General features: G+C 39.5%; 5 protein-coding genes across 5 annotated transcripts; 4 read left to right on the plus strand and 1 right to left on the minus strand.

Annotated features, from left to right (window-relative positions):
- The first annotated feature begins 3271 nt into the window (after window positions 1-3271).
- LOC126791760 (probable histone chaperone ASF1A) lies at window positions 3272-5475 on the plus strand. Its single transcript, XM_050518234.1, has 3 exons — window positions 3272-3530; window positions 4640-4755; window positions 4867-5475. Exons 1-3 carry the CDS (start codon window positions 3422-3424, stop codon window positions 5263-5265), a joined length of 624 nt encoding a protein of 207 aa, XP_050374191.1. The 5' UTR covers window positions 3272-3421; the 3' UTR covers window positions 5266-5475.
- A 170-nt stretch (window positions 5476-5645) lies between these two features.
- Window positions 5646-7886, minus strand: LOC126791731 (protein DETOXIFICATION 16-like). Its single transcript, XM_050518198.1, has 7 exons — window positions 7611-7886; window positions 6902-7446; window positions 6694-6780; window positions 6561-6617; window positions 6211-6449; window positions 5909-6114; window positions 5646-5827 (listed from the first exon to the last, which is right to left on the minus strand). The coding sequence occupies exons 1-7, from the start codon at window positions 7884-7886 to the stop codon at window positions 5765-5767; spliced, it is 1473 nt and encodes a 490-aa protein (XP_050374155.1). The 3' UTR covers window positions 5646-5764.
- Window positions 7887-8934: 1048 nt separating this feature from the next.
- LOC126791721 (bZIP transcription factor 17) lies at window positions 8935-11314 on the plus strand. Its single transcript, XM_050518186.1, has one exon. It carries the CDS (start codon window positions 9051-9053, stop codon window positions 11124-11126), a length of 2076 nt encoding a protein of 691 aa, XP_050374143.1. The 5' UTR covers window positions 8935-9050; the 3' UTR covers window positions 11127-11314.
- A 171-nt stretch (window positions 11315-11485) lies between these two features.
- On the plus strand, window positions 11486-14933 carry LOC126791736 (protein DETOXIFICATION 12-like). The gene is made up of 7 exons (XM_050518206.1): window positions 11486-12171; window positions 12833-13377; window positions 13475-13561; window positions 13672-13728; window positions 13825-14063; window positions 14146-14351; window positions 14458-14933. Exons 1-7 carry the CDS (start codon window positions 11926-11928, stop codon window positions 14509-14511), a joined length of 1434 nt encoding a protein of 477 aa, XP_050374163.1. The 5' UTR covers window positions 11486-11925; the 3' UTR covers window positions 14512-14933.
- A 1827-nt stretch (window positions 14934-16760) lies between these two features.
- LOC126791733 (protein DETOXIFICATION 12-like) lies at window positions 16761-19315 on the plus strand. The gene is made up of 7 exons (XM_050518202.1): window positions 16761-17024; window positions 17349-17893; window positions 18049-18135; window positions 18265-18321; window positions 18422-18660; window positions 18762-18967; window positions 19076-19315. Exons 1-7 carry the CDS (start codon window positions 16761-16763, stop codon window positions 19145-19147), a joined length of 1470 nt encoding a protein of 489 aa, XP_050374159.1. The 3' UTR covers window positions 19148-19315.
- The last annotated feature ends 4972 nt before the right edge of the window (window positions 19316-24287 follow it).

The raw sequence follows: 24287 nt of genomic DNA on the forward strand, positions 1-24287 counted from the left end.
GGATGGTGTGGCACACACAAGCTGTATATGGTTATGTGTTACAAAAGAATGTAATATATATCAGATAGATAAAAACATTTTCTCTATTCATTAATAAATAGACATTATATATATGTATTACATTGAGTATCTCGTTGAATAAGGGATTATATATCATTTCTTATCTAGACTAACATATACTGATTAGGACAAGATACACCAAAACATTACGAAGAGTAATTCTCATACAACACTCACCATTTATCACGATCTTAATGTGTCATAGTGCATAACCATTAACTCGGTAAAAACATTTCCAAGCAAAATAAAAACATCTTGGGTAAAAATAAAAGGTGGTCAAAGGGAAAAATAGCACAACACATGGTCTACAATTGAAGATAACATGTGGTATAGTCTCCCCATTAAGTCTGCAAAACAACTTCACATGATCGGTAACTCAATCTCGGAGTTTAGATAAATAGAATATATGAACGCTCTTCACATTCTTCAAAAGTAGCAATGGGTTAATGATTTCAATATCAAAACTCACCAAACATTCTTAAATCAAACATATACACTTATCCGTACATGGATCAAAAGAAAGAGAATTGCATAACGACTCAAATAAAGAGTTTGCAATGAAAAACATATTCACGCATGGTATGTTCTTCACGCACTTAGACAATCATAACTTCTTTGATGCAATAGGTATAAATGAACCATCAAAGTTCTAAAAAATAAACACATGTGGCTTTCCAGTAATATATGGTTTACAACCCAGTTCGTTATGAGCTGATCACAAAGCTTTGTCGAAGTTGACTCAGCTGCAGGTTTTGGACAAATCCGTCTTAGTTTACTAAAATAGTTATAACTCACTCAATATAATATATATTGTCCAATGGTTAATGTCCCTGGAAAATAGACACATGGAGCTTTCCAATGGTACTAAATTCACTATTTTCCAACAAGTGAGCTGCCATATAGATCTTGTGGAAGTTGATATATGAATATGGGCATATTCTGGCATCGCTTCATTAAAATGTATTTTGTGTTGGGATATAGGATTTGATGTCAAAACGTGTTATGATCAAGTATTGACATATGTGTGGGCGCACTCAACCATCATCTTGGCCTTATGAATTTAAACCGAATGAGATGTCGAGTCAAATATATTACAACAAGTACATACATACACATGTCGTACTTAAATGGAGAGTTTCATCTCCTAAGACTTATCATCGCTCAAACGGTGGAAACATATTTTCTCATACATTCGACTAATTCATATAATACTTGTAGGCATTAGTTGAACGTTCTTACTGCCTTTAACCAACTGATGAATAACATCATCAATAACAGTCATCACTTTCAAGACCTAGTATTCTCAAGATCTTTTCATTCTAAGTACAGTTGCATGCAATATTGCATATCCCCATACAGTTATGGGTAAATTACTCATGCGTAATGAGGGCCCTAGCTATAAGCTATAACCGCTTAATTGTTTCTCATACTCATCCATTATGCAAAATGAACATGGGGTTACAGGATGTTCAACATCTATCCGCCTATGTAATAAAAAGTTTTCGAAGTGAATTCTCCTGCATTATCCAGTCTAATAGACTTAATTTGATGATTAAAGTGGTGAGCCATGAGTTTTTAAGCAATGAGCTTCATAATTGCATCATTTGGCTCTTAGTTCATCAAGAATTCATCACACTTCATTTTAATATCCCTACCGTAATCAAGTTATCGCGCTATGTGGTCTGGAGGCACTTGAATTAGGTTAGAACTAATCCATTCAGGATCTTTATCCACATCTCTTAACTTAGTCCCAACAAAGATGATATGTGACCACAAGCTGCAAATTCAATTGTTTTGGAAAACATCCAACTGACAAGGTATTATGAGGACAAACTGTCTCATATTTGATTCCATAGGGTCTTGTCAGAGAGTTTGCGCTTTAAGATGAGTCTAAACTATCCTCTTTCTCACTATGCCTAATAAATGTATAATTGGTAAGATTTACATGTGTGGTGTTGGCATTACCTAACCAATGACATATCTCTTTGTTAAAACTATATCCTAGGGCTTTTCAGGAGGCTATGTCGGCAACATGGTCGATCATCACTATCAATTCCAGCCGGATAACACTTTATATGTAGGTCAATCTACAATGTTGGAATTTTTCTTCAACAAAGTATGTATGGTTCAACATCAAACTCATTCAATATTGTCATTGTTAAAAACATAATCAAGAAAATTCCATGTATATTGACGACAAATAACTCCATAAGACCATAATCACCAATTGTCGAGTCTCTCTTCCATGACGCCGTATGAGTTTATCTTAACTCACTCTAAAGCAAGATACGAAATCACCCCAATTATTTTCGGATTCAAATGAGGGTTGCAAATGAGCACCAAAAGGAATTCACACAATCTTGAATCATGTCATGCGTAGAGCTCTTTAACAAGCCGGCTTGCTGCTTGAATATTATTAAAGATGACAAATCACGGAAGACACGCACTCCCAAGTCCCACCCCATCTCTTGTTTTGGTTCATCCCATAGTAAAAAATTAGGATTCCATAGGTTGTATGGATATTTTTTTTCTTAACCAATATAAACAAGAGAACTAATTCAAAAAATAAAACTCCTTTATACTTACTTTCCCAACTGATCCAAGTGGAGCGTTGGGGTCACATCAGGAGGAATACATTCATACAAAGGGAGAATGCGCGTAAGAAACATCAACCAATTGAGCTAATTTATCAGTACAACGATTTGTTCCCTAATGAATATAATGAAGAACAACCGATGAAAAGTTTCTCACACTAAGAAATTAGGTTGTATGGACTTGGTGAGAGATCATGAGACCACTTTTTTATTTGTATCATGTTACTTATATTGGAAATGAGACCAAGCGTCCTAAACTTATCACACTTATTATTTTTCGGACCACTAGATTTTAACCGTTTCTATTGGTATTCAAGTTACATTTCATCTTGACACCTTGCATTTATGTATATATAGAAAAAAATGTTTATCATCTTAAACTCTAAAATAGTCAAATCATGGCTTGGGCTCTATTGCCAGTTTGCCACCTCCCGGTGCATATATACGCCGGATGAGACGCAAACGTGTGCCAAAAATGTCAAATTTGCTCCCGCCCAAATTCCTACCCTATTTCCCTCCACAGCATCACCACCGGCTACTGCCGGTAATCCTTTCCCTCTCCATATAATTACCCTCCCAAATCCCCTCTCCTCTAAATCTCCACCCCTCTCATTCCCCCCTCCCCCTCACCTCCAGCTGTTCGTTCCGAGTCTCCGGTGTTACAGGGTTCTTGCGAGAGTCGGCCAAGGCTTTAAATCCCAATCCGGAGGCTCTTTAAGGACCCAGCCGATTAGTCTCAGTTGTTGTTTGATTTAGGTTTCGTGAATATGAGTGCCGTCAATATCACAAACGTCGCCGTTTTGGACAACCCCTCCGCTTTCCTCAACCCCTTCCAGTTCGAAATCTCATACGAGTGCTTGGCTTCTCTCAAAGACGGTAATTCGTTAAACCCATCATCATAATATCTTCGATTTCACTTCTTGTTTTTTTAATCTGGATTAATTTTGGGGAAAATGCTGGTTTGGTTTTGCTTGGGGTTCAGCTAGGGTTTCTTTCCCCAAATACCCAATTAGTTGAATCTGATTTATCTATTGCTGGGTTTGTAATTTGAAAATGATTTAGCAGGATCAAGTATTTAGGGGGATCTTCTTGAATGTATCATGGTCAGTTTGTTTGATACTTTTGTTGTGAATTTTGTTGGGACATTGTATTTGGGCATGTTATTGATCGTAGCATTCATCTTGGATTATCACTGTGCTCGTGAAACAGTTCCGAATCGAGGTAAATGTCCGATTTCTTGATGGGTTCACTTTTCTTTGGGCAAGCTTTGTATTCGTAGTGTATGATTTTGTGTTTTTGTATTGAGGATGAATGTAAGCTATCAGTTGTCTCGGCTGTTAGGTTGGTTGTGTTGTTCCAGGTTAATGACCGACACAAGCGATTAGTTAGTTTATGATATATGTCTGCGCTGGGTCTACTCCAGTGGCAGTGCAGAATATGTGGCATATCTATGTTATTTAGGTGGTTCAGGGTGTAGGTGATGACTGATTGAACATATTTGGGTTCAGATCTTTAAGGATGACATGAATGTGCCAAGAAAGTTAAGGAATGCACTTATTATGTTAACATGGGCTGAGAATCTTACTGTTAGGTGGTTGAGATGTTTCAGGTCAATGACTGACATGGACGATTAATAGTTTTATGATTTATGCCTGCCTTGTTTATCTTCCAGAGGCATTGCAGAATATGTTAAAAATAGGTGGTTCAGAGTGTGGGAATTACTGAATCGAACATGTCTATGTTCCAAACCTTTTCTTTGAACAAGCATGGTTGTCTTTTGGTTTTAGGATAATAGGAATGTCCTGGGAAAAAAGAAGGATAGGCATCTTAGTATTAACATTTGAGTGAAACTATGATCTCCTTGCAGTCTAATACAGCGGCCATCTGAAAGTGACAACATACTAGCATGTCCACCTTTTGAATGATCTCATCTTTAGTTGCAATGTTTTTAGGTTTAATATGAGATATTATTCAAATTATTGCAGACCTGGAATGGAAGCTCATATATGTCGGATCTGCTGAAGATGAGACGTATGACCAACTCTTGGAGAGTGTGCTTGTTGGTCCTGTCAATGTTGGCAACTATCGTTTTGTATTCCAGGTACTTATACTGATCCCTTGTATCGGGTTTTCAAGTTTATTTTAGGTTCTCAACCTGGATGGGAAACTAAATCCTCTTTCTGTTTCCTTATGTGTTCTGTTCTCCTGGCAGGCTGACCCTCCAGACCCAACAAAAATACGTGATGAAGATATCATTGGTGTCACAGTACTTCTGTTGACATGTTCTTATATGGGGCAGGAGTTTGTTAGGGTGGGATACTACGTGAACAATGATTATGATGATGAACAACTGAGAGAGGAACCTCCCCCGAAGTTGTTGATTGATAGGGTCCAGAGAAATATCTTAGCTGACAAGCCGAGAGTGACTAAGTTCCCTATCAATTTTCATCCTGAGAACAGTGAACACGAGGAGCCAGCGCCTCCTTCAGTTGAGCATCCAACAGAACTGAAGCAGCCTCTATCTTCGCCTGATTTTGCAACCGAGTCAAACATCAATGCAGAAGAACCATCCCTTCCACCTGTATCATCCGTTGGAAGTGTGGAAAATTAGGTGGTTTTACATCAAATCTTTAAATCTGCCTGGCAGGGTGACCGTTTTTGGTTGACATAGCTATATTAGGTTTAAACATTCCCCTTTTGGAAAACAGTTTGACGCTCATCTAGTGTTTGATCAGAATGTTTTGTGCGATCATTTTCTTGTTGGGTTGGTAAGATGTGCCATGGGATTGCCCCAAAGTTGTAGCATTCAGGGTACGTTTTTTTTTATCTGATAGAAACGATGTAATCAAGTTCTCTTGCGTAGCCTAGACTGAACTTATGAATGAAATAGAATGGAATGCACTAGGTAGCTTTCGTGGAAGATGTTCTAGTAGGGTTAATGTTATTTGCTTGCTTTCAAAACAATCGTGCAATAGAATTGGACTAGAAATTTCTTCCATTACAGATCAATATCCTTGACTTCAGATTTGAGGTTCTGTACATCAATTTGTTCTCTCCTATTTAAATGAAATTTAGTCCATATCATCCGAGCTGTTTGCATGTTTCATAAACTAAGCAATTGTCTTTTCAATCACCAAGGTGGTATTCTGAACTCTATCAGCAGCTTTCATGGCCTGAAATGTTTAAGTGAACATACATCAAATAAGCTCTCATATTTGACATGTACAAATTAGTTTTGAGTCGGACTCCTTTACCTCTTGAGACCAATCAGTGCAGGCATTTACTGTTACAAGTGCAATAACTTGAACAAGAAGTGCACAAATGATCCCCATCCAAAGCCCCATGCCTCCAATATGAAGTGTGAAAGCAAAAAGCACAGCACTAGGAATTCCCACAACATAGTAAGCTCCAAGGTTAATGTATACACAAAGATTTTGCCATCCACACCCTCTAGCAGCTCCTGTGATTATGAAGAGGAAAAGACAGAAGGCTCTTAAATTGAGTAAATTCCTGCGAAATTATAAAATTCATAAGTGTTGTCAACTGAATTTATGACCTGAAAGCACACATTGGAATCCATCCAAGAAATCAGACAGTGCAAGCAGTGGCATCATTTCAGCAACATATCTGATCACCTCATTCTCGTTGCTGTAGAGCTTTCCCCAAACACTGCGAATCAATACCGTGGCTACTGCTATAGCAGCACCCTCGGATAATGCCATTGTGATCATGACTTGTAGAGCTAATTGTGCACTTTGGGGCCGCCCGGCACCCAATTCATTTGACACTCTTGTACTGTTATGATAACAGAATGGTTTTAGAAAACATACCTAGTACTAGTTCTATATCGTTGTCAACTTAAGCAGTAGTAATGAGAAACCACCAAAAACTCAACCCATCACTAACCTTATAGCACTGCCAAGACCAACTGATACCATATAGACCATCCAACATGTGTTAAGGCTGTTTCAACAATGACAATTAGGTCTGCTTACATTGCTATCACTACGTAGAAACGAATAGAATAAGACAGTGATACCTTATTGATAACACAGATGTCTCAAGTTTTGGGTTTGGGAGGAGACCGGACAAGAGAACAACCATTTCAAATGTCCAATATTCGAAGCTGCATTACACAGATTCTAGTTAACCAGTAGTTACAGTTGAAACTTGAAAGACAGTTATAGGTAGTCTGCAATAGAAATTCACTAGCTTTTGTATATATGGAGAAGAAGAAACATAGTTACCATATCATTATAGCCGATGGAATGGCAAGCTTGATAAAACTTGAGATATCATGCAATGCCTCTTTTGAGAATCCTGTCCAAGTACTCTTGCAGTCCGGCGAGATCATCACATAACTTGCTAATAACAACAGATTTACCCAATTCGAAATGCTAATCGCCAATGCTGCACCTTTACTACCCAAGCCAAGTTTGAAAATAAGTGCCCAGCAGACTATAATGTGAAGGAAAGCTGTGATTCCAGAGCTTATCATCATTGGAAACACATTGTTTTGTGTCTGTAAGAATCTAATGAGGCATTGGAGGAGGCTATAGGCGAAAAGACCTGGTATCATCCATCGGTTAAAGTTTCCTGCTTCTTTGCATATCTCGTGGTCTTGGCCAAGAGCAATGAGGATGGTGCTTGTGTAGAACCAAATAAGTGCCAAGGGAATGCTCATTGCCAACAGTGTTAGCATTCCTCGTTGCATATGAACTCCAAGCATGTGGTACTGTTTAGCTCCATAGGCTTGGCCACATAACGTCTCTAATGCACTCGCCATTCCCAACTGTGCTGAACAATATCAAATATTTGTTAGAAAAAAAAATAACTAAGGAAGCTTATTTTCCAAGCTCTACTAGGAAAATTGAACTAAAAGACCAAAACTTCATTTGGTGAACATATTTGGTATTCTTTTAATTAGTTGTGAAAAATTGATCGATGCCCTCTTACCAAGATATCAAATCCGGTGACAGAAGCAAACGAAGAGGCCAATGAAGCACCGGAAAGTGCAAGCTCCCCGAGATGGCCGACGAACATGACTGACGTGATCTGTAAGCTACACTGCAGCAAGCTTACCGCAATAAGAGGCCCTGCTAGCCATAGTTGCTTTTTAGCTTCTTCAATAACATCATTCACTCTACCAAATCCTAGCCGCGATGTTTCTGCATCGAATTCTTGATTTTGAACCAGAGGAGTGCCAAGAGTACTGGAGCTCACTTCTGCCATTGTTACAGAATAGTGAGAATACAGAATCGAAAGAGCATATTTGGCAGCAGATATTGTTAATGGTTGGAGGCAATTAGTGAGATGGGAATCATAATTAATTAGAAAACAAGGGAGTACGTGACAAAGAAGAAGACAACATAGGGGATAGTATATACAATGCCCAAACGTGTCATCATCATGTGATACTTTTAATATGCATTTTTGTTCGGTATTTTTGGTCGAAAGTGCTACCGACTCTTAACCAAACTCTTTTTCTTCCATGTGGCCAATTTTCTAGTTGACGCCATCACAGCTGTTCGTTACACTAAAAATTCTCTTCTTTGACTCCTTGAGTATTATCTACGTTTGAACTTTGAAGGCATTGCCTGCTTTTTGTTTGGATCAAATACTAGTGGGGTGTTGCCCATGATTTAGGTTCGTAAGTTTTGTGTTTCCTTGTCTGATTTATTCCTTCATTAATGATTTCTTTTCGCGTAATGTAATCTCCATCATTTAATTACTTAACCGTACATAGACATTCTTTGATAATGAATTTTGATTTGTGTGAAAATTATAACTTAAAAAAGTGAATTACACGCATCAATGTATATTTACACAAATAGTTAGTTCTTCAAGTTTATTATATAATTTAGTGTCTCAATAATTAGGTTATGTGGACGCCGCTTGTTTCGACTTTGTGATTTTGATTTTGATTATTGCCGATCATATTGAGATTGTTTCTCATCCTCAATTGGCTATTTTCCTCTTCGATTATAGTATTTGACAACTTTAACCCTCAAATATAATCTCTATGTGAATTCAACGACTGAAATTGCTTATTTATTATCGGTTATCTGGCCAAAAACTAATTCCTCTTCAATCTTCTTGATACCCCTTTAAAAAAAAAGGAAACACAACTCAATTCTCAGTTTTTGGTGAAAGCTTTGCATCTGATCAGAAAAAGGGTAATCTCGGGAAGTTCCGGGAAAAGGGAAACAAATCTGAGTCTCTTAAATACCAATTACTATATAAATGGATTCGGATAATCCACGGTTTGGATCGCATTACTATTTAGCGCGAGTCAAATACCCCGTGAAGTTTCCCAGTCGAGAGTAGTCTTCGTCTTCCTCTTCCTCACACAATTTACATCCCCTCTCTCTCAAACCTTCCAGAAAACCCTAAAACATGGAAGACTCAGTCATCGGCAAGCCGCCGATTCCCCCTCCAGATCTGACCGTCAAGACTAACGATTCCGGCGAGGACTTCGAGTCCCTCCCGATCCCTCCCCTCGATCCTCAATTCTTCTCCTCCGACGCCGTAATGGCCTCCGACTCCTTCATGTCCGATCTCGGCTTCGGCTTCGGCTCCGACGACAATTGCGACTACGAGCTCACCTTTGACGATTTGGACAACCTCTACCTCCCTTCGGACGCCGACGGTTTCCTCCTCCTCGACGGCTTTGATCCGACGGCTCAGCCCAGCGCCGATTCCACTGTTGTTTTGGATTCCGACTCTCCGGAGCCAGACTCCGACGGCGTCGTCTCCGGTTTTCTGAATTATCCGTCGGAGGAGTCCGGCGGCCACGATCAGGAGTTTTCGGAGAATTCTGGCGGGCTGGTGTCGTCCCAGGGATCGGGGATACCAGAGGCGGTGAGCTCGCCGACTCATTCCGGCAGTTCCGAGCGGGACGTGTCGTCGAATGTCACCACCGTCGATGAGAAGGTGAAGATCGAGGAGGAGACCGCCAGAAACGGCTTCGTTGCGAAGAGGAAGGAGAGCTCCGGCGGAGGCGGCGGCGAGGAAGGGAATGTGGAGTCGAGAAGCTCGAAGTATCGGAGGGCGGAGAGCGGCGGCGGTTTGAATGATGAAGATGAGAAGAGGAAGGCGAGGCTGATGAGGAACAGAGAGAGTGCTCAGCTTTCGAGGCAGAGGAAGAAGCATTATGTGGAGGAGCTTGAAGATAAGGTAAGGGCTATGCATACCACTATAGCTGATTTGAACAATAAGATATCATACATTATGGCCGAGAATGCTACTTTGAAGCAGCAATTGAGCAGCGGCAGCGGCATTTGCCCGCCGCCGGGGATGTACCCAATGCCGCCCATGGGGTATCCATGGATGCCGTACTCGCCTTATGTGGTGAAACCGCAAGGTTCTCAGGTGCCTTTGGTGCCGATACCGAGGCTTAAACCGCAGCAGCCTGCAGCTGCGCCCAAGCCGAAGAAGAAATCGGAGAGTAAGACCAAGAAGGTTGCTAGCATTAGTTTGTTGGGATTGCTGTTTTTCTTGTTGCTTGTTGGTGGACTTGTTCCGATGGTGAATGTTGGTTTTGGTGGGAGTTATGTTAGGGATAGGTTTTATGATCAGCAGAGGGCGAAGGTTTTGACAGTTGAGGGGAGTTTGAATGGATCAGAAGGGAATGTAGGTTTAGGAATATCGGGTGGGAAGTTTGATGTAGCTAACACGATTCATGAGAGGGCTCATAATCAGAAAGAGCAAGCGGTACCTGGCCTGGGTAATGCCAGTGAGCCTCTTGTTGCTTCTTTGTATGTTCCCAGAAATGATAAACTTGTTAAGATTGATGGGAACTTGATTATTCATTCGGTCCTGGCCAGTGAGAAAGCGAAGAATCATAAGAAGAGTAGGGAGGCCAAAGTGGAAGGAGCTAAAGATTTGGTTTCAGCATTGGCTATACCTGAAGCTGGAGTGAATAGAGGGAGACGGGCTCCTTTGTACACTACTCCTGCCGGACAACGGAAGGCTCTTGCAGCTGGTTCTGCTGATGGGAAACTGCAGCAGTGGTTTCAAGAAGGTCTTGCTGGACCGTTGTTGAGTTCAGGCATGTGCACTGAAGTGTTCCAGTTTGAATCGGCCGCAAGTCATTCAGGAGGTATAATTCCTGCATCCTCAGTTGCTAATGTTTCTGAACACAGTTCAAATGCTACAAGGCTTAACACGGGAGGAAACAGAAGAATTCTTGGTCGGGCAATTCCCCTTGCTGGATCCAATCACAATGTTACTGGTGGAGAACGCTCCATAAGAAACAATCAATCAAGCAACAACTTTCAAGGAAGTAATTCTTCAATGGTCGTTTCAGTTCTGGTCGATCCTAGAGAGGCAGGTGACATTGACGTTGATGGCATCATCAAACCCAACTCTGTTTCTCGGGTTTTTGTTGTTCTGCTTCTTGACAGCGTGAAGTATGTCACCTACTCATGTGTGCTTCCTCGCTCTGCTCCTCCTCACTTAGTGACTACTTAACATGGACCTTCAGTTACGGAGTTTTAGAGGGGGAATACCTAGATCTAATTTCAGAAGCTCCCAGTTAATCTATGTAACAGGAGGTAGCTGTTTCTGTAAGACTTTAACTTGATGATCTCTACTTTCTAGTATTGGGAGCAAAGGTCTGAATGTTATCACTGTAGCGAACATGTGGAATCATATACTCATGGCTTGTTGTAGCCATCTGAGTTTGTATGGAACACCTAGGTTATATGATACCAGCATCTTTAGTTCTTTACGAGTAATGAAATATATACTTTCGAAATGAGTATTTGCCCCCCCCCAAATTGTTTTCAAAGTGACATGAATTTTCTCTCGTAAAGATTGCCTTCACTGGGTTTCGTTTCTCTTGGTCTATTAGCCTTGCTAATCCACAGATTAAACCTAGTTTGGAAACACCTAAAATATTACAAAAAACTTCATCCTTTACATGGTGATTATTGAACTCCATAGTCTCAATCAAGAACAAAGTTGGAAACATGGAATTCAATTTTTCTTTGACTTCCTCTGACGTCTGTACCAGTCAAGAAATGTCCAAAATAAGCCAGACTTGGTTCCCAAGTAAAACGTGACTGTTCACAGATTGAATGAAAATTAGCTGTTTTTAATATTTTGTAAATTTAATGTTCAATCTGGACAGTCCGAAATCACTGGTGTCCGTTAAGTGCCAAAACTCTCTCTCCACCTCCGCCTTGTATTTGTACTCCAACTTTGGTAGTAATATTACATGAGCTGAGCACGATCCCCTCCCAAAACCCTCGTGCAATCTCAGACAAAAATGGAGGAGGGCTTGTTATTGCCGAGAGGCAAAGATCATGTGGAGGAAAGAATAGAGTCATGGGGTTTGTTTTTCGAAGAAGTCAAGAGGTTGGGTTCCTTGGCAGGGCCTATGGTTGCTGTTTTGCTATCCCAGTACATGGTGCAGGTTGTTTCCATGATGATGGTCGGTCACCTCGGCGAGCTTGCTCTCTCCAGCACTGCCTTGGCTATATCCTTCTCCGGGGTCACCGGCTTCAGTCTTCTTGTAAGTCGATCTTCCACATTATTGAACATTAAGGCTAATATTATATAGCATCAATATACATCCTGATATTAATGGTTGAATTTCTGGTATCTGCAATACTGCACTAATGCTTGGGGTTGGATTTGTTTGTATCGGTCGTTGTTCTAATCTGTATCCCGTTGCATGTTAGACTTCATTAACTTGGACAATGACCCCCCAAAAACTAGGTTTTAGATTCAAAGAGGCCGTTGATAGTTTTGATCTATATAAAAAGATGATATTTGTAGCCAAGTTTAGGCCAACAGCTTTTGATTGGATATCAGACCTTTGAGGTTGATGCTGTAGAGTGCTCTGTGTCTTATTGTGATTGTTAAGAGGAAAGAAAATTCAATAATTTGATTCGTAAGAGGTCATTAGGACTAGCCAAGGATCTCGTAGAAGTAAATTTGAGTCCTGTTGAACAGCCGTTGTAGATAAAATACACATTCGAATTAATTCCATAATCTATTTGGTTGATTAGTGTTTTGATTGTGCAAACGCCATGTTGGAAAACTATGTGCAACATCTGTTCCTAAACAGATCTTCATGGAGTTTGTTATCTGAAATCCAATTACTTCTGTATAATTGATGTGACAACAAGATCATGTTAGTGACTAGATTTTGTATCTTGATCTTTGAACAGCTAGGAATGGCCAGTGCACTTGAAACTTTATGCGGGCAAGCATATGGAGCTGAGCAATATCAGAGAGTTGGACTTCAAACCTACACTGCCATATTTGCTCTCACCTTAGTTTGTCTTCCTTTATCTTTAATATGGTTCTATATGGGGGAGCTACTTATGTTGATGGGCCAAGACCCTGAAATCTCACGTGAAGCTGGCAAATTCACAATCTGGCTTCTTCCTGCTTTATTTTCATATGCAATTCTCCAACCGCTCAATAGATACTTTCAGACTCAAAGTCTAATAATTCCTATGCTCCTGAGTTCTTTGGCGACTATTTTGTTCCATATTCCTCTCTGTTGGGCTCTAGTATTCAAGTCTGGACTGGATAGCCTTGGAGGGGCATTGGCAATGAGCATATCGTACTGGTTCAATGCTATTGTACTTGGATTGTTCATGAAGTTTTCTCCTGCCTGTTCAAAATCTAGAGTCCCAATTTCTATGGAGCTATTCCATGGAATGAGAGAGTTTTTTCGCTATGCTATCCCTTCTGCTATAATGATATGGTACTTTTAATCTTCTATTCTATTTGCATTGTATAAGTATTTAATTGCAATGTCCTTGTTTTATTCTGTGTTCTTGATTTGTTTTTTTTTTCCTCAGCCTTGAGTGGTGGTCATTTGAGCTGCTTATCTTGCTGTCTGGGCTTTTACCAAACCCAGCCCTTGAAACTTCAGTTCTTTCTGTATGGTAAGCTTTCTCTATGTGACTTCAATTATCAAGTCTGTCAATTTTGATATCCATACTAAAAAGATGGATCAACATTAGGCAATGTGATATATATTAAGTTTTTGTTACAGTCTCCAGACCATTGCCACACTCTATTCAATACCATATGGGTTTGGTGCTGCAGCAAGGTAAGCCTTAAACACACATATGTCCCATCAGATTACATGTTCCTCTACTTTTACTTTAAGTAATAACTTATCGTCTTTTTCTTTGGACATGTACAGTACTAGAGTTTCAAATGAACTAGGTGCTGGCAACCCAAAAGGTGCTCGTATGGCTACTCGTGCTGCGATGTTTCTTGCACTTGCAGAGTCAACTGTAATAACCACAATTCTCTTTGCCTGCCGCAATGTATTTGGCTACACTTTTAGTAACGAGAGAGATGTTATTGATTACGTCACAACCATGGCTCCTCTAGTTTGTCTTTCTGTTTTACTAGACAGTTTTCAAGGGGTTCTTTCAGGTGAGTTGCTATCTTTTTCTAATGTAAGTTCTTTCTTGTACCAATCTAGTGTTAAAAGTTTCGTCAATGGTTTAATCTTCAGGTATTGCTAGAGGATGTGGGTGGCAGCATATAGGGGCATACGTAAACCTTGGAGCATTCTATTTATGTGGGATTCCAGTTGCTGCTACTTTAGCTTTCTGGGTGCAACTAAGAGGAAGGGGTCTTTGGATAGGAATACAAGTTGGAGCTTTGGTGCAAACCACTCTGCTTGCTATTGTAACAACTTGTACAAACTGGGAAAAACAGGTCTGCTCTCTACTCATTTATGACCTCCTGATAATCTTACTCCTGATGTTAATGACAGGAACTTTTAAACACCAAGGATCTTTATATTGGCTTATTGATGTTTCAGGCAAGTAAGGCAAGGGAGAGGATATTTGAGGCGAGCGACACAGAATCTAATTGACTGTTGCACTGATCGAGCAGAGATTAATAAGTTTTGATGATGAGCATAATTCTCTTTGATCACGGTACTAAGGAGATGTTACTATCTTCTTTTAATTGAGCTAACAGCATTCCTGCATAGAACACAATGAGGGTTCCCATATTGAGCACCTGAAAAATGTGCGGAGCGCCTTCAATGCACTGGCTGTCCCTGAACAGCCTACAGCCACCTTTAAAGGGCCGAAAGTTTTAAATGAGCTTTTATCATGATACACTGATGTGGAAAATGGAAAGTTAACTGTCAATTGTATGCGTTCTGCAATTTTCCTTGCGAAATCTTAAACTTTATGTCTGCAATACAAGCAAACATTTAACATCTGGTTTGTTTTTCTAATCATTTTTCACTGCAAGAAATCACCTATTAATGTGATGTTAACATCAGTGCTAGCTAGTTGGCTGACAAGTAGTCCATTGTGCTGTAGTCTCAACTCTCATGTCGGCATTTGTATACGATTGGTATAAATGTAATAAGTACTACTGGATCTTGCATATATTGCAGATCTGAGTAGTCTGTGGTACAATGATATGCGACTGAGGGCCCTCATCACCCAAGTGGGCAATATTATCAAGAATGAATTAAGCTGCAGATGGTTCTCTGTAAGAATTAAAAATAGTCAAATTAGGAGACTCTGAAGTCTAAACAAAAGAGCAATTGCTTTATATGATTGTTTGACGCTGCTTCACTATTAATGGGGGTTAAGAATTGTTGTGGTCCAAAAGAAAAAAAGAAATATAAAGATGATGATAATGAAAAGCAAAACAGGTTCTTGATTGTGCATGCTTCCCTCTCTGAACAAGTGTTCCTCCACTCTTCATCACCACTTGAAAAAAGTACAAGAAGCATAAAGTGTGTTAAGGCTGTGATCTTTCCCCTGCTGGGGAATGCATCAATCCCACACAGCATTCAACATCACTAAAAAAATATGAAATTCAAGTTACCAAAAAACATTTATAATAGAGGAGTGAAAGAAAGAAATAATAAAATCCACAAGGGATGAAGAAAACAAATGACAGATCTTGAGCTACAAACTGAAGCAGCAGCAGCAGAAGAGAAGACCCCAATCAGAACCTTAAAAACTTATTGTACCCAAATAAGCAGAGCAAAACCATTTTTCTCTTGCCGTAAAAAACAAGAATCCCCAAATCCACAATCACAAATTGACATCCAAATCATGCATGTGAGAGGGACACAACAGATAGAAGCAATGACCTTCAGCGATTATATATCGTCAGACTCAAAAGAGAGATTGTTCACTCCTTGCTTTACTTGATTGGTAGCTTTTGTGCCTCTCTTTTACCTCAATGTAATTCCAGTCTGGACTAGGACACCTAGCTCGCTAGCTTTCAGCAGCATTCTTATTGGTCTGGTAGTACTGATACCTAACGAGCCCGATAAAAGAATAAGAGAAACAAAATCAAGAACAATAGGATCACAGATGTTGGCTACACCTGTTATTATTAATAGGATCAAAATAAAATTCTCCTTAGTTTTTTGACTGATCATATTAAATCACCTTATTATCGACAATCGAATTTGTAGAAATTACTTAGCTTTGTCTGCTTTGTGTAATATTGTATAACTTAACCATGCTTTATTTTTTACTTTTTCCCAGCTGATGATCCATTTCCATAATCCCTCGACTGTACAATGTTAAGTGATCTACTCGATCAGCACACCAGTCTTGACAAAAAAAGCGATCTGCTCATCTATCTACATCAACATATCTTCTCCATTAACAAAGTTGTCCATTCTCCAGTAATGCATTCACTTATTTGTCTGTACCAGAATAATGTATCATTAAATTTCCTACTGTAATTGGCACCATAACTTGTAATTGGTAGGATTGATATGTAACAGCTCTATAACAACAGAATTGCAAACATATAAGTATGTGGTTGAACATACAGAAACATATTGCAAGATCGGATCGAGAGAAATGTACTGGGGCACATGTTTTTTCTGATTTCTTCTCTAGCTGATGAGTCTGGCAGCCACTTGCAGATTGTGAGCCTTGAGAGAAACGAGCCTGATTTGTCTGTACTCTGCCAACTGTCACATGATTTTAATTTTTGACAGCACATTTGGTTAATATTTAAGGGTCCAGTCCAGTCCAGTGGTTTTTATTGCATCAGTGCTTTGCTTCTTTTTAAGTACGAATGCATTACCGAGATCCCTCAGCAGAAATTGCAATATTATCTGTAGATAAAAATATGGAAGAGAGCTTTTTATCATTGCCGACAGAAAAAAATGATCCAAGAAAATTTGGCAGTACCAGTACTAGTTTGACATGGGGTTATTTCTTTGAAGAACTGAAGAGGCAATGTTACATTGCAGGACCTATGGTTGCTGCGATTCTATCCCAAAACTTGCTGCGTGTGGTTTCTATGATGATGGTTGGTCACTTGGGAGAGCTAGCTCTCTCAAGCTCTTCCATTGCCATCTCCCTCTCTGGAGTCACTGGCTTCAGTGTTTTTGTAAGTCATCGTCTTTTCTGTTCATGTGCATTTTTGTATCTCCAGCTCTTTGGTTTTAGAAATGCCATTAACCTGTCTTACACTCTTACCACACAAGTGATACATATAGTTCACATATCAGTAATGACAATTGCCAAGTTATATACCTTGCATGGTAGCTTCAATTTCATATATATAACAGTGCTATATCTACACACACAATATCTATAGCAGAAGTTAATTGGCAACTATAAACATAAAGTCCATGACTCGATACAGCTGGTGGTAAATTTTATGTCTCCAATAACCAGGTGGATCTCTAACACTCAAGTTACGTTGGAACAGATAGGAATGGCCAGCGGACTGGAAACAATATGTGGGCAAGCATATGGGGCTAAGCAATATCAAAAACTTGGACTTCAAACCTACACTGCTATATTTTCTCTAAACTTAGTTTGTGTCCCTCTATCTGTGTTATGGATATATATGGAGAACTTACTAATTCTCATGGGTCAGGATCCTCTGATTTCTCGTGAAGCTGGAAAATTCACAATCTGGCTTATTCCAGCTCTCTTTGCTTATGCAACTCTTCAACCACTCATCAGATACTTTCAGACACAGAGTTTGATAACACCTGTACTCCTAAGCTCTTGCGCCACCCTTTTGTTTCATATTCCTCTTTGTTGGGTTCTAGTATTCAAGTCTGGACTGGATAATGTTGGAGGGGCACTGGCAATTAGTATTTCATATTGGTTGAATGTGATTATACTTGTATTGTACATGAAGTTCTCTTCTGCTTGTTCACAAACCCGAGCTCCAATTACTGTAGAGGTATTCCTTGGAATGAAAGAGTACTTTTACTATGCCATCCCTTCCACAGTTATGATATGGTAATTTCTATATATATAAGTACTTTTACTATGCCATCCCTTCCACAGTTATGATATGGTAATTTATATATATATATATATATATATTTTCAAATACTTAGTCTCCCATTTCCTCCATATGTTCTTGATTTTTGGTGCATGATAATTAAGTGTAGCGTTGAGTGGTGGTCATTTGAGCTGCTTATTTTGCTTTCTGGGCTGCTACCAAATCCGGCTCTTGAAACTTCGGTCCTGTCTGTATGGTATAATTCCTTCTTGATACTGATATTAATACAAATGTTTTAATTTGATCTCTTTTTATATGCAACAAATGTGACATCGGTGAACTTTTTGTCAATAATTCTGTTTGATTATGTTTTTGGATAGTCTAGTCTCCAGACTATTTCAACACTCTATGCAATACCCTATGGGTTTGGTGCTGCAGCAAGGTATATTTGTTCACCACTAATAATGCTCAAGGCATATGAATACAACTAATAAGATCCTATCTTTAATCTTTTTATTTCTTTTGTCCTTGGATATGTATAGTACTAGAGTTGCAAATGAACTGGGAGCTAATAACTCAGAAGGTGCTCGTATAGCTGCGCGTGCTGCATTGTGTCTTGCAGTCACAGAGACGAGCATAGAAACAACAACTCTCTTTGCCTTGAGGCGTTCTTTTGGTTACACATTTAGCACTGAACCACAAGTCATCGATTACGTCACATCAATGGCGCCTCTAGTGTGTTTGTCTCTTGCACTAGACAGCTTGCAAGGGGTCCTTACAGGTTTATGAATTAGAACTGTGACAAGGAATGAGTTATTTTTGTTTCTTCATGCATGCATGGTCTGTTAATTCTGTGAGTCACATATATGGTTTAATACACAGGTGTTGCTAGAGGATGCGGGTGGCAGCATATAGGGGCTTATATAAACCTTGGAGCCTTTTATCTTTGTGGGATTCCAGTTGCTGCTATATTGGCTTTCTGGTTAAAGCTGAGAGGAAGAGGCCTTTGGATTGGAATACAACTTGGTTCTTTGGTGCAGACCGTATTTCTTTCAATTGTAACTTCTTGTACAAACTGGGAAATGCAGGTATGATTTATATCTCCAACAGTAAATGTTAAAAATAGGTCGACTTAGTAAACAAACTATGCTTATAGGAGCTGATCTTTGATTTATGTTGGGCTTTCTCTTTTGCAGGCAAAGAAGGCAAGGGATCGGACTGGGTATTCTAAAGGAGGCTCAACAGAAGATGTTGGACTGTGCCATTGATGAAATTCATTCCAAATAAGTTGCCGAAATTCCTCGACAAAGTTGCAAATTGTTCAGAATTGATTCAGAAATACTAGGACTAGAGATCGACATTTGAGCTCACATGTGTTCGTTTGCTTATCCAATTGGTCCAATATGACTCTTTTAAGTTATTGATATTATTTAAACTAGCTTTCATATACTCGCTTGTGCGCGTGCGTAAGGACTGTGCTCGCGCAAACGTATTTTATTTTCCGAAATTACGTTTCACATATGCATATTGTCCTTCTCTTACTCTCTATTATTTTTCGAAATTACGTTTCACATATGCATATTGTCCTTCTCTTACTCTCTATGTGATATGTACGTATCTCAATAGTGCAACAAATTATCTTTTTGTTATATGAGGCCTATGAGTATGTTGAGATGATTCTCTTTGAACCGTTATATGAGGAAGATTAATTTGCAAGTGGATACTCCTAACGCCTTAATTACCAATTCAATTGCAAAAGCTAAGTTTTTTTTTACTGATTGCAAAAACTAAGTTGATCGAGGAGGGTTTTATTTGAAAGAGGAGGGTTGAAACTCACTTCAACTGCTAAATACGTGGAGAGTGAGAATCCACATCGTGCACTTCTATTTTTTGTTTCAAGTTATCCCTTTTTTCTCCTTTTCTTTTTGCTAATTTCTTATTTGATTTTGTATTGGACAATAATGACCAATTTATATGATAATATCTTTCCCCATCTTTCTCTAGATCATGGGTATTTCGGGCAAATCCATTTATTGGTGAAGCTGCTTTCACTAAACAACCGCTTCCAATTATATAATGGAATTCATGAACTTGAAATTACATTAATACCTTCACACTATATGTTAAAGGTAAAAAAGTCAAATAACAAAATTAAAATAGAATAAAATTTTAAATTTTATCTACTTTCTCTGCATATAACTACCTACTACCACTCATTCATTAAAACCATAAGATAAAGGAATAGAAGCCCACACTACCGCGGCCCTATTTATTCTCTCTCTAGAGGCTCTCTCTAGGATTAGGGTTTTCTAGGGTTTCTTTTGCTGTGCGGCGCAAGTTCTATGGCGATTTCGATGGCTTCCGTTGCATCTATAACTGCTAGGCTAGCTCCAAAGCTCTCTTTCACCAAGGAGGACGAACCAGTCGTTCTTGGTAACCATAGATTGCCGGAGAAAGGTTTTCTGGCGCCTAGATTTTACTTGGTGGGGAAGCTAAACGCAACGAAGGTTGTGATCTTCGATTCTTTCCATGCGGCAGTGCGCTCTATGTGGAGAAATTCTACTCCAGTGGAAGTGGCGGTTCGGGGAGACCGCTACCTTTTCACTTTCGCCAATGAACAAGATCTAGCACGAGTAAAGAAAGGAGGCCCCTGAGGTTTCTAACGAGCGATAATTTTGCTCAATGATTATAATGGTTTTTCAAACATCATGCAAGTACCGTTGATTTTTGTTTGGATTTAGGTAGAGATCAAGGGTTTGCCGGCAATGACTGAAGCCACATCGCAGTTGGTTGGTGAAACAATCGGCAAGGTGCTGCATGTTGATCCGGTTTTAGTGGTTAGAGGCAGCCCCAAGATGCGATTGTTCTTACCTTTGAATGATCCAGTCAAGCTCGAGCGTCATCTTAGGGTTTCTCTCTCTTGTGACAAAAGGTTTTATGACAAAAGTTTTCATAAAACTTAGCCTACCTTATTTTCAAACCACATAGGTGGGCTGACCCCTATTGGGTGAGTGAGGATGAAGCTCACCCATACTATAGTTTTTTGTGCAGGTTAGGAGCCAACAAAGGTTTAGGAATTGTGAAGTTTAGGAGTACACAAGCCTTTAGTTACTTTGTCTTAACATTGTTACTCTATTTGTGTAACTTTGATTCTTATTCTCAAAGTTGTAATTCCGAGGTTGTGTTTAGTTATTTGTCACCTAAACATATAATTTGGGTTGTTGTTGTTCTTTTTGGGTCGGTGACTCTTTGATCACCTTCTGTTGATTTTCAAATTATTTGTAAAGCTCGCGTTATTTTTAAGGTATATTATAAAGTTATTACTTTCCATTTTTCAAGTTACATTTGTAAACTTCATTTGTTATTTTCTTGCGAAAAATTGTATAGGTTTCCAAACTAGCGAGTGTTCAACGAACTTTGTTCGTTTATTTGCTTGTTAGTCCAAAATTTTAAAATCTAATACCACCATTTTCCCTTCTGGGATGTGACTTTTTTCCTTCTACATGAAGTTCTCTCTTGCCTATTCAAAAACCAGAGCTCCAATTTCGAAGGAGGTATTCTATGGAATGAAAGAGTTCTTTAGTTTTGCATTACCGAGATCCCTCAGCATAAATTGTGATTTACTATATACTATTTTTAAGTTGGGTCGGTGTGATGTTCACCACACTATAGCTAATCTCGCACGAAGTTACTTTTCTACCCTCGGTTTTTGTGCTAATTACGGTCTTGCCACTCGACTATGGATGAAAACCCAAATGATCGACGCGCGTCATAATCCTTCTCAATCTTAAAGGTTCTCGCGCTCACTCTCCGTTGCTCTCGCTGTTCTCTCTCTTTCAGAAAGAGACTCTCCCTCATTATGGTCTTCGGATCTCCTCACCTATGAAGTACATAGACTGGGTGGATGGCAGGAGTAAAACTTCTATGACAATCTAGGTTCGTTCTTCAAATTCGCTTTCAAGTTTCACTCATCCTAGGGAAATGAGTAAGGTTCGGTTTTCTTGGTAAGGGAATTCTTCTGGGCCTATCATATGAATTCATCAAATTGTGGGAATATTAGATTCTGTTGTTTGTATGATTAGATTGATTTATTGTTTGTTGTAGATAAGAGAAAGTTTTGGTGAGATTGAAGTGAAAAGAGAAAGTCTCTTGGACCATGATATGGGAGCTGCAGAGGACCATTCACAGAAAGTTGATTAATAGACTTCTAAGTTCCGAATATTTCTTCTTATCAAGGTATGTTTACTTTAGCTTCATCAAAGATTTCATTGATTTTTTTTCATTCTAATGAACTCTTAAATATATCTGAATTTCGTTGTAATAACCCGATTTTTTGGAACGAGTATTGGATAGTTTTTAAGTTAATAAATTCGTGAAATTTATTTAAACGAATTTTGTATGCTTCGCGAAGTGGTATGTCGAAAACGGAAATATTATCGTAACGTTTATTTAGAAAAACGTTACGTTTCCGTGACGTGAATATCGACTTTTACTCCGTCGATCGTTTGTGAAAACTTCCTTCACGAAAGTCGTAGAGCCCGTCGATACGAGTTCGTGGACACATCACGCGTTCGAATAGGACGTCGTACGTGAAAGTTATTAATGACGGAAGTTCGTTTCCGATTTTGGAAACTGGTATAAATAGACAATTAATGGAGCTAGGATTTCCATTTCAGGAAACCCACCCCGCGCCTCCTTTCTCTCCCTCTCTCTCTCTCCCCCTTCGCGTTCTCTCTCTCTCCGAGTCCCTCTCTCCCTCCAAAAATTCTCCACCGGCGATCTCGCCGTTCAGCCCGCCGTGACATACACCGCCCCTCCCAATCGTATCGCACGGACCCCCTCTACAAACCCCGAGGTCGAGCCATCCTCCCTCGCCGCTGTCAGTCCCCGCGCCACAACCGGACCTCCTGCGATCCTCACCGTCGCTTGCTCCGCTCCCGGCGACGCAGAACCCCCAGCGCTCATCCCCTCCGTTGCTCCTCACTTCCAGAGCCACCAACACAATAACCAGAGCTCGAATCGCGCCGCCCAAATCGCAGATCGCTCGATCTTGACTCCGCCGGCATCTCGAGTTCTCTGACCATTTTAGGGAATCGTACGGGTAAGGAGTGCATTTATTTCGATGTTGTGATGTGTGTGGATGATTTTGGGATTGATTTGATGAAGTTTTGTGGTGAGATCAGAGGAGGAGGATGAGGGGAGATACCGCCGTATAGGGCGGCGCGTGTAGAGGCGTGGAGTGGCTTAGAGGTGGCGTGAGGCCGTGGGAAGGGCGGAGGAAGGAAGATGAGAGGATTTGGGGCGGCGGTGGCGTGCTACGCGCCAGCCTTAGGCTCGGCGTGTGGGCCCCACGCGCTGCCACATTGAGTGGCGCGTGAGCGCCACGCGCGGTCGCCGACGAGTGGTGTGTGTACCCTACGCACCACCACGTGCGGCGGCGCGTGAACAGTAATTTCAATTAGTAAATTGTAAAATTAATTTTTTACGACAGTGAATGTAAAAATGTGATTTACGTACGGTAAATGTAAATGTAAATTACTTTCAGTAAATGTAAAAAATAATTTCAGAAGGGTAAATCAGTAATTAATATTTACTGAGACAGTATTTACATTTGAATATTATTCATACGTACAAAAATACATAAACAGTATGTATATGTATAGGGATACATAATTGATGTGTATTTGTACAGAAATACATGAATAGTAACTCCATGAATAGTAATTTCGTAAAACCAGAAATTGCTGAACAGTAACTTATTATTACTGTTTCGGCATTTAAAGGTTTACACAACGATTCTAAATTCTTTTCTTATCTTTTCAAGGTGAAATATAAATCAAGGAAAAGAATTACATTCGGAAAATTGTGGAATTACGCTCGAGTTGATAAGGTGAGTAAAATCTCACATATATACGAATCTACCCTTGCGGAGATTCAAGATTATGCAGAATTGTTAAGAATGGAATATGACATGTATATGATATAGTGGAATATATATATATATATATATATTTGTATAAATGGTAAATATGTACATATATATATATAGTTTGTTATATAATATACTGTTATGATTTCATTGTGATTATGTCATTTTGATGACGAGATTTATATATCGAGCATGTGATTTGATTTGTACAACATGATATGATGATTATTGTACGTGGTTTAACATGGAGATTGTTAAAATGTTATTTTGTCTTCGGACGAGTTTTTGTCTTCGCACGTGATTGATGTCTTCGGACGAGTTTTGTCTTCGGACGTGTTTGACATGTCGGAACCTAGCATTTGGCCGGGCGAAAGTTACGATATAGTTAGAGCTCTAGTATGTCTGCCGGAGTACTGCATGTGAGGTAACAGATGGGTTATCGGCTCATGAGTACTCATATATTTTTGACGTTGGGTAGC

The sequence above is a fragment of the Argentina anserina genome, chromosome 4, assembly GCF_933775445.1.
Source record: "Argentina anserina chromosome 4, drPotAnse1.1, whole genome shotgun sequence".
Lineage (NCBI taxonomy): Eukaryota > Viridiplantae > Streptophyta > Magnoliopsida > Rosales > Rosaceae > Argentina > Argentina anserina.

Bases quoted from the DNA above. Each gene is read 5' to 3' on its own strand.
- LOC126791760 (XM_050518234.1), top strand. From the start codon at position 3,422: ATGAGTGCCGTCAATATCACAAACGTCGCCGTTTTGGACAACCCCTCC. The intron at 3,531-4,639 runs GTAATTCGTTAA...AAATTATTGCAG, and splicing joins CTTGGCTTCTCTCAAAGACG to ACCTGGAATGGAAGCTCATA. The intron at 4,756-4,866 runs GTACTTATACTG...TTCTCCTGGCAG, and splicing joins ACTATCGTTTTGTATTCCAG to GCTGACCCTCCAGACCCAAC.
- LOC126791731 (XM_050518198.1), bottom strand. From the start codon at position 7,886: ATGGCAGAAGTGAGCTCCAGTACTCTTGGCACTCCTCTGGTTCAAAAT. The intron at 6,115-6,210 runs GTCATAAATTCA...TCATAATCACAG, and splicing joins ATTCCAATGTGTGCTTTCAG to GAGCTGCTAGAGGGTGTGGA. The intron at 5,828-5,908 runs GTAAAGGAGTCC...TAAACATTTCAG, and splicing joins GCACTGATTGGTCTCAAGAG to GCCATGAAAGCTGCTGATAG.
- LOC126791721 (XM_050518186.1), top strand. From the start codon at position 9,051: ATGGAAGACTCAGTCATCGGCAAGCCGCCGATTCCCCCTCCAGATCTG.
- LOC126791736 (XM_050518206.1), top strand. From the start codon at position 11,926: ATGGAGGAGGGCTTGTTATTGCCGAGAGGCAAAGATCATGTGGAGGAA. The intron at 13,562-13,671 runs GTAAGCTTTCTC...TTTTTGTTACAG, and splicing joins ACTTCAGTTCTTTCTGTATG to TCTCCAGACCATTGCCACAC. The intron at 13,729-13,824 runs GTAAGCCTTAAA...GGACATGTACAG, and splicing joins GGGTTTGGTGCTGCAGCAAG to TACTAGAGTTTCAAATGAAC.
- LOC126791733 (XM_050518202.1), top strand. From the start codon at position 16,761: ATGGAAGAGAGCTTTTTATCATTGCCGACAGAAAAAAATGATCCAAGA. The intron at 18,136-18,264 runs GTATAATTCCTT...TGGATAGTCTAG, and splicing joins ACTTCGGTCCTGTCTGTATG to TCTCCAGACTATTTCAACAC. The intron at 18,661-18,761 runs GTTTATGAATTA...TTTAATACACAG, and splicing joins CTTGCAAGGGGTCCTTACAG to GTGTTGCTAGAGGATGCGGG.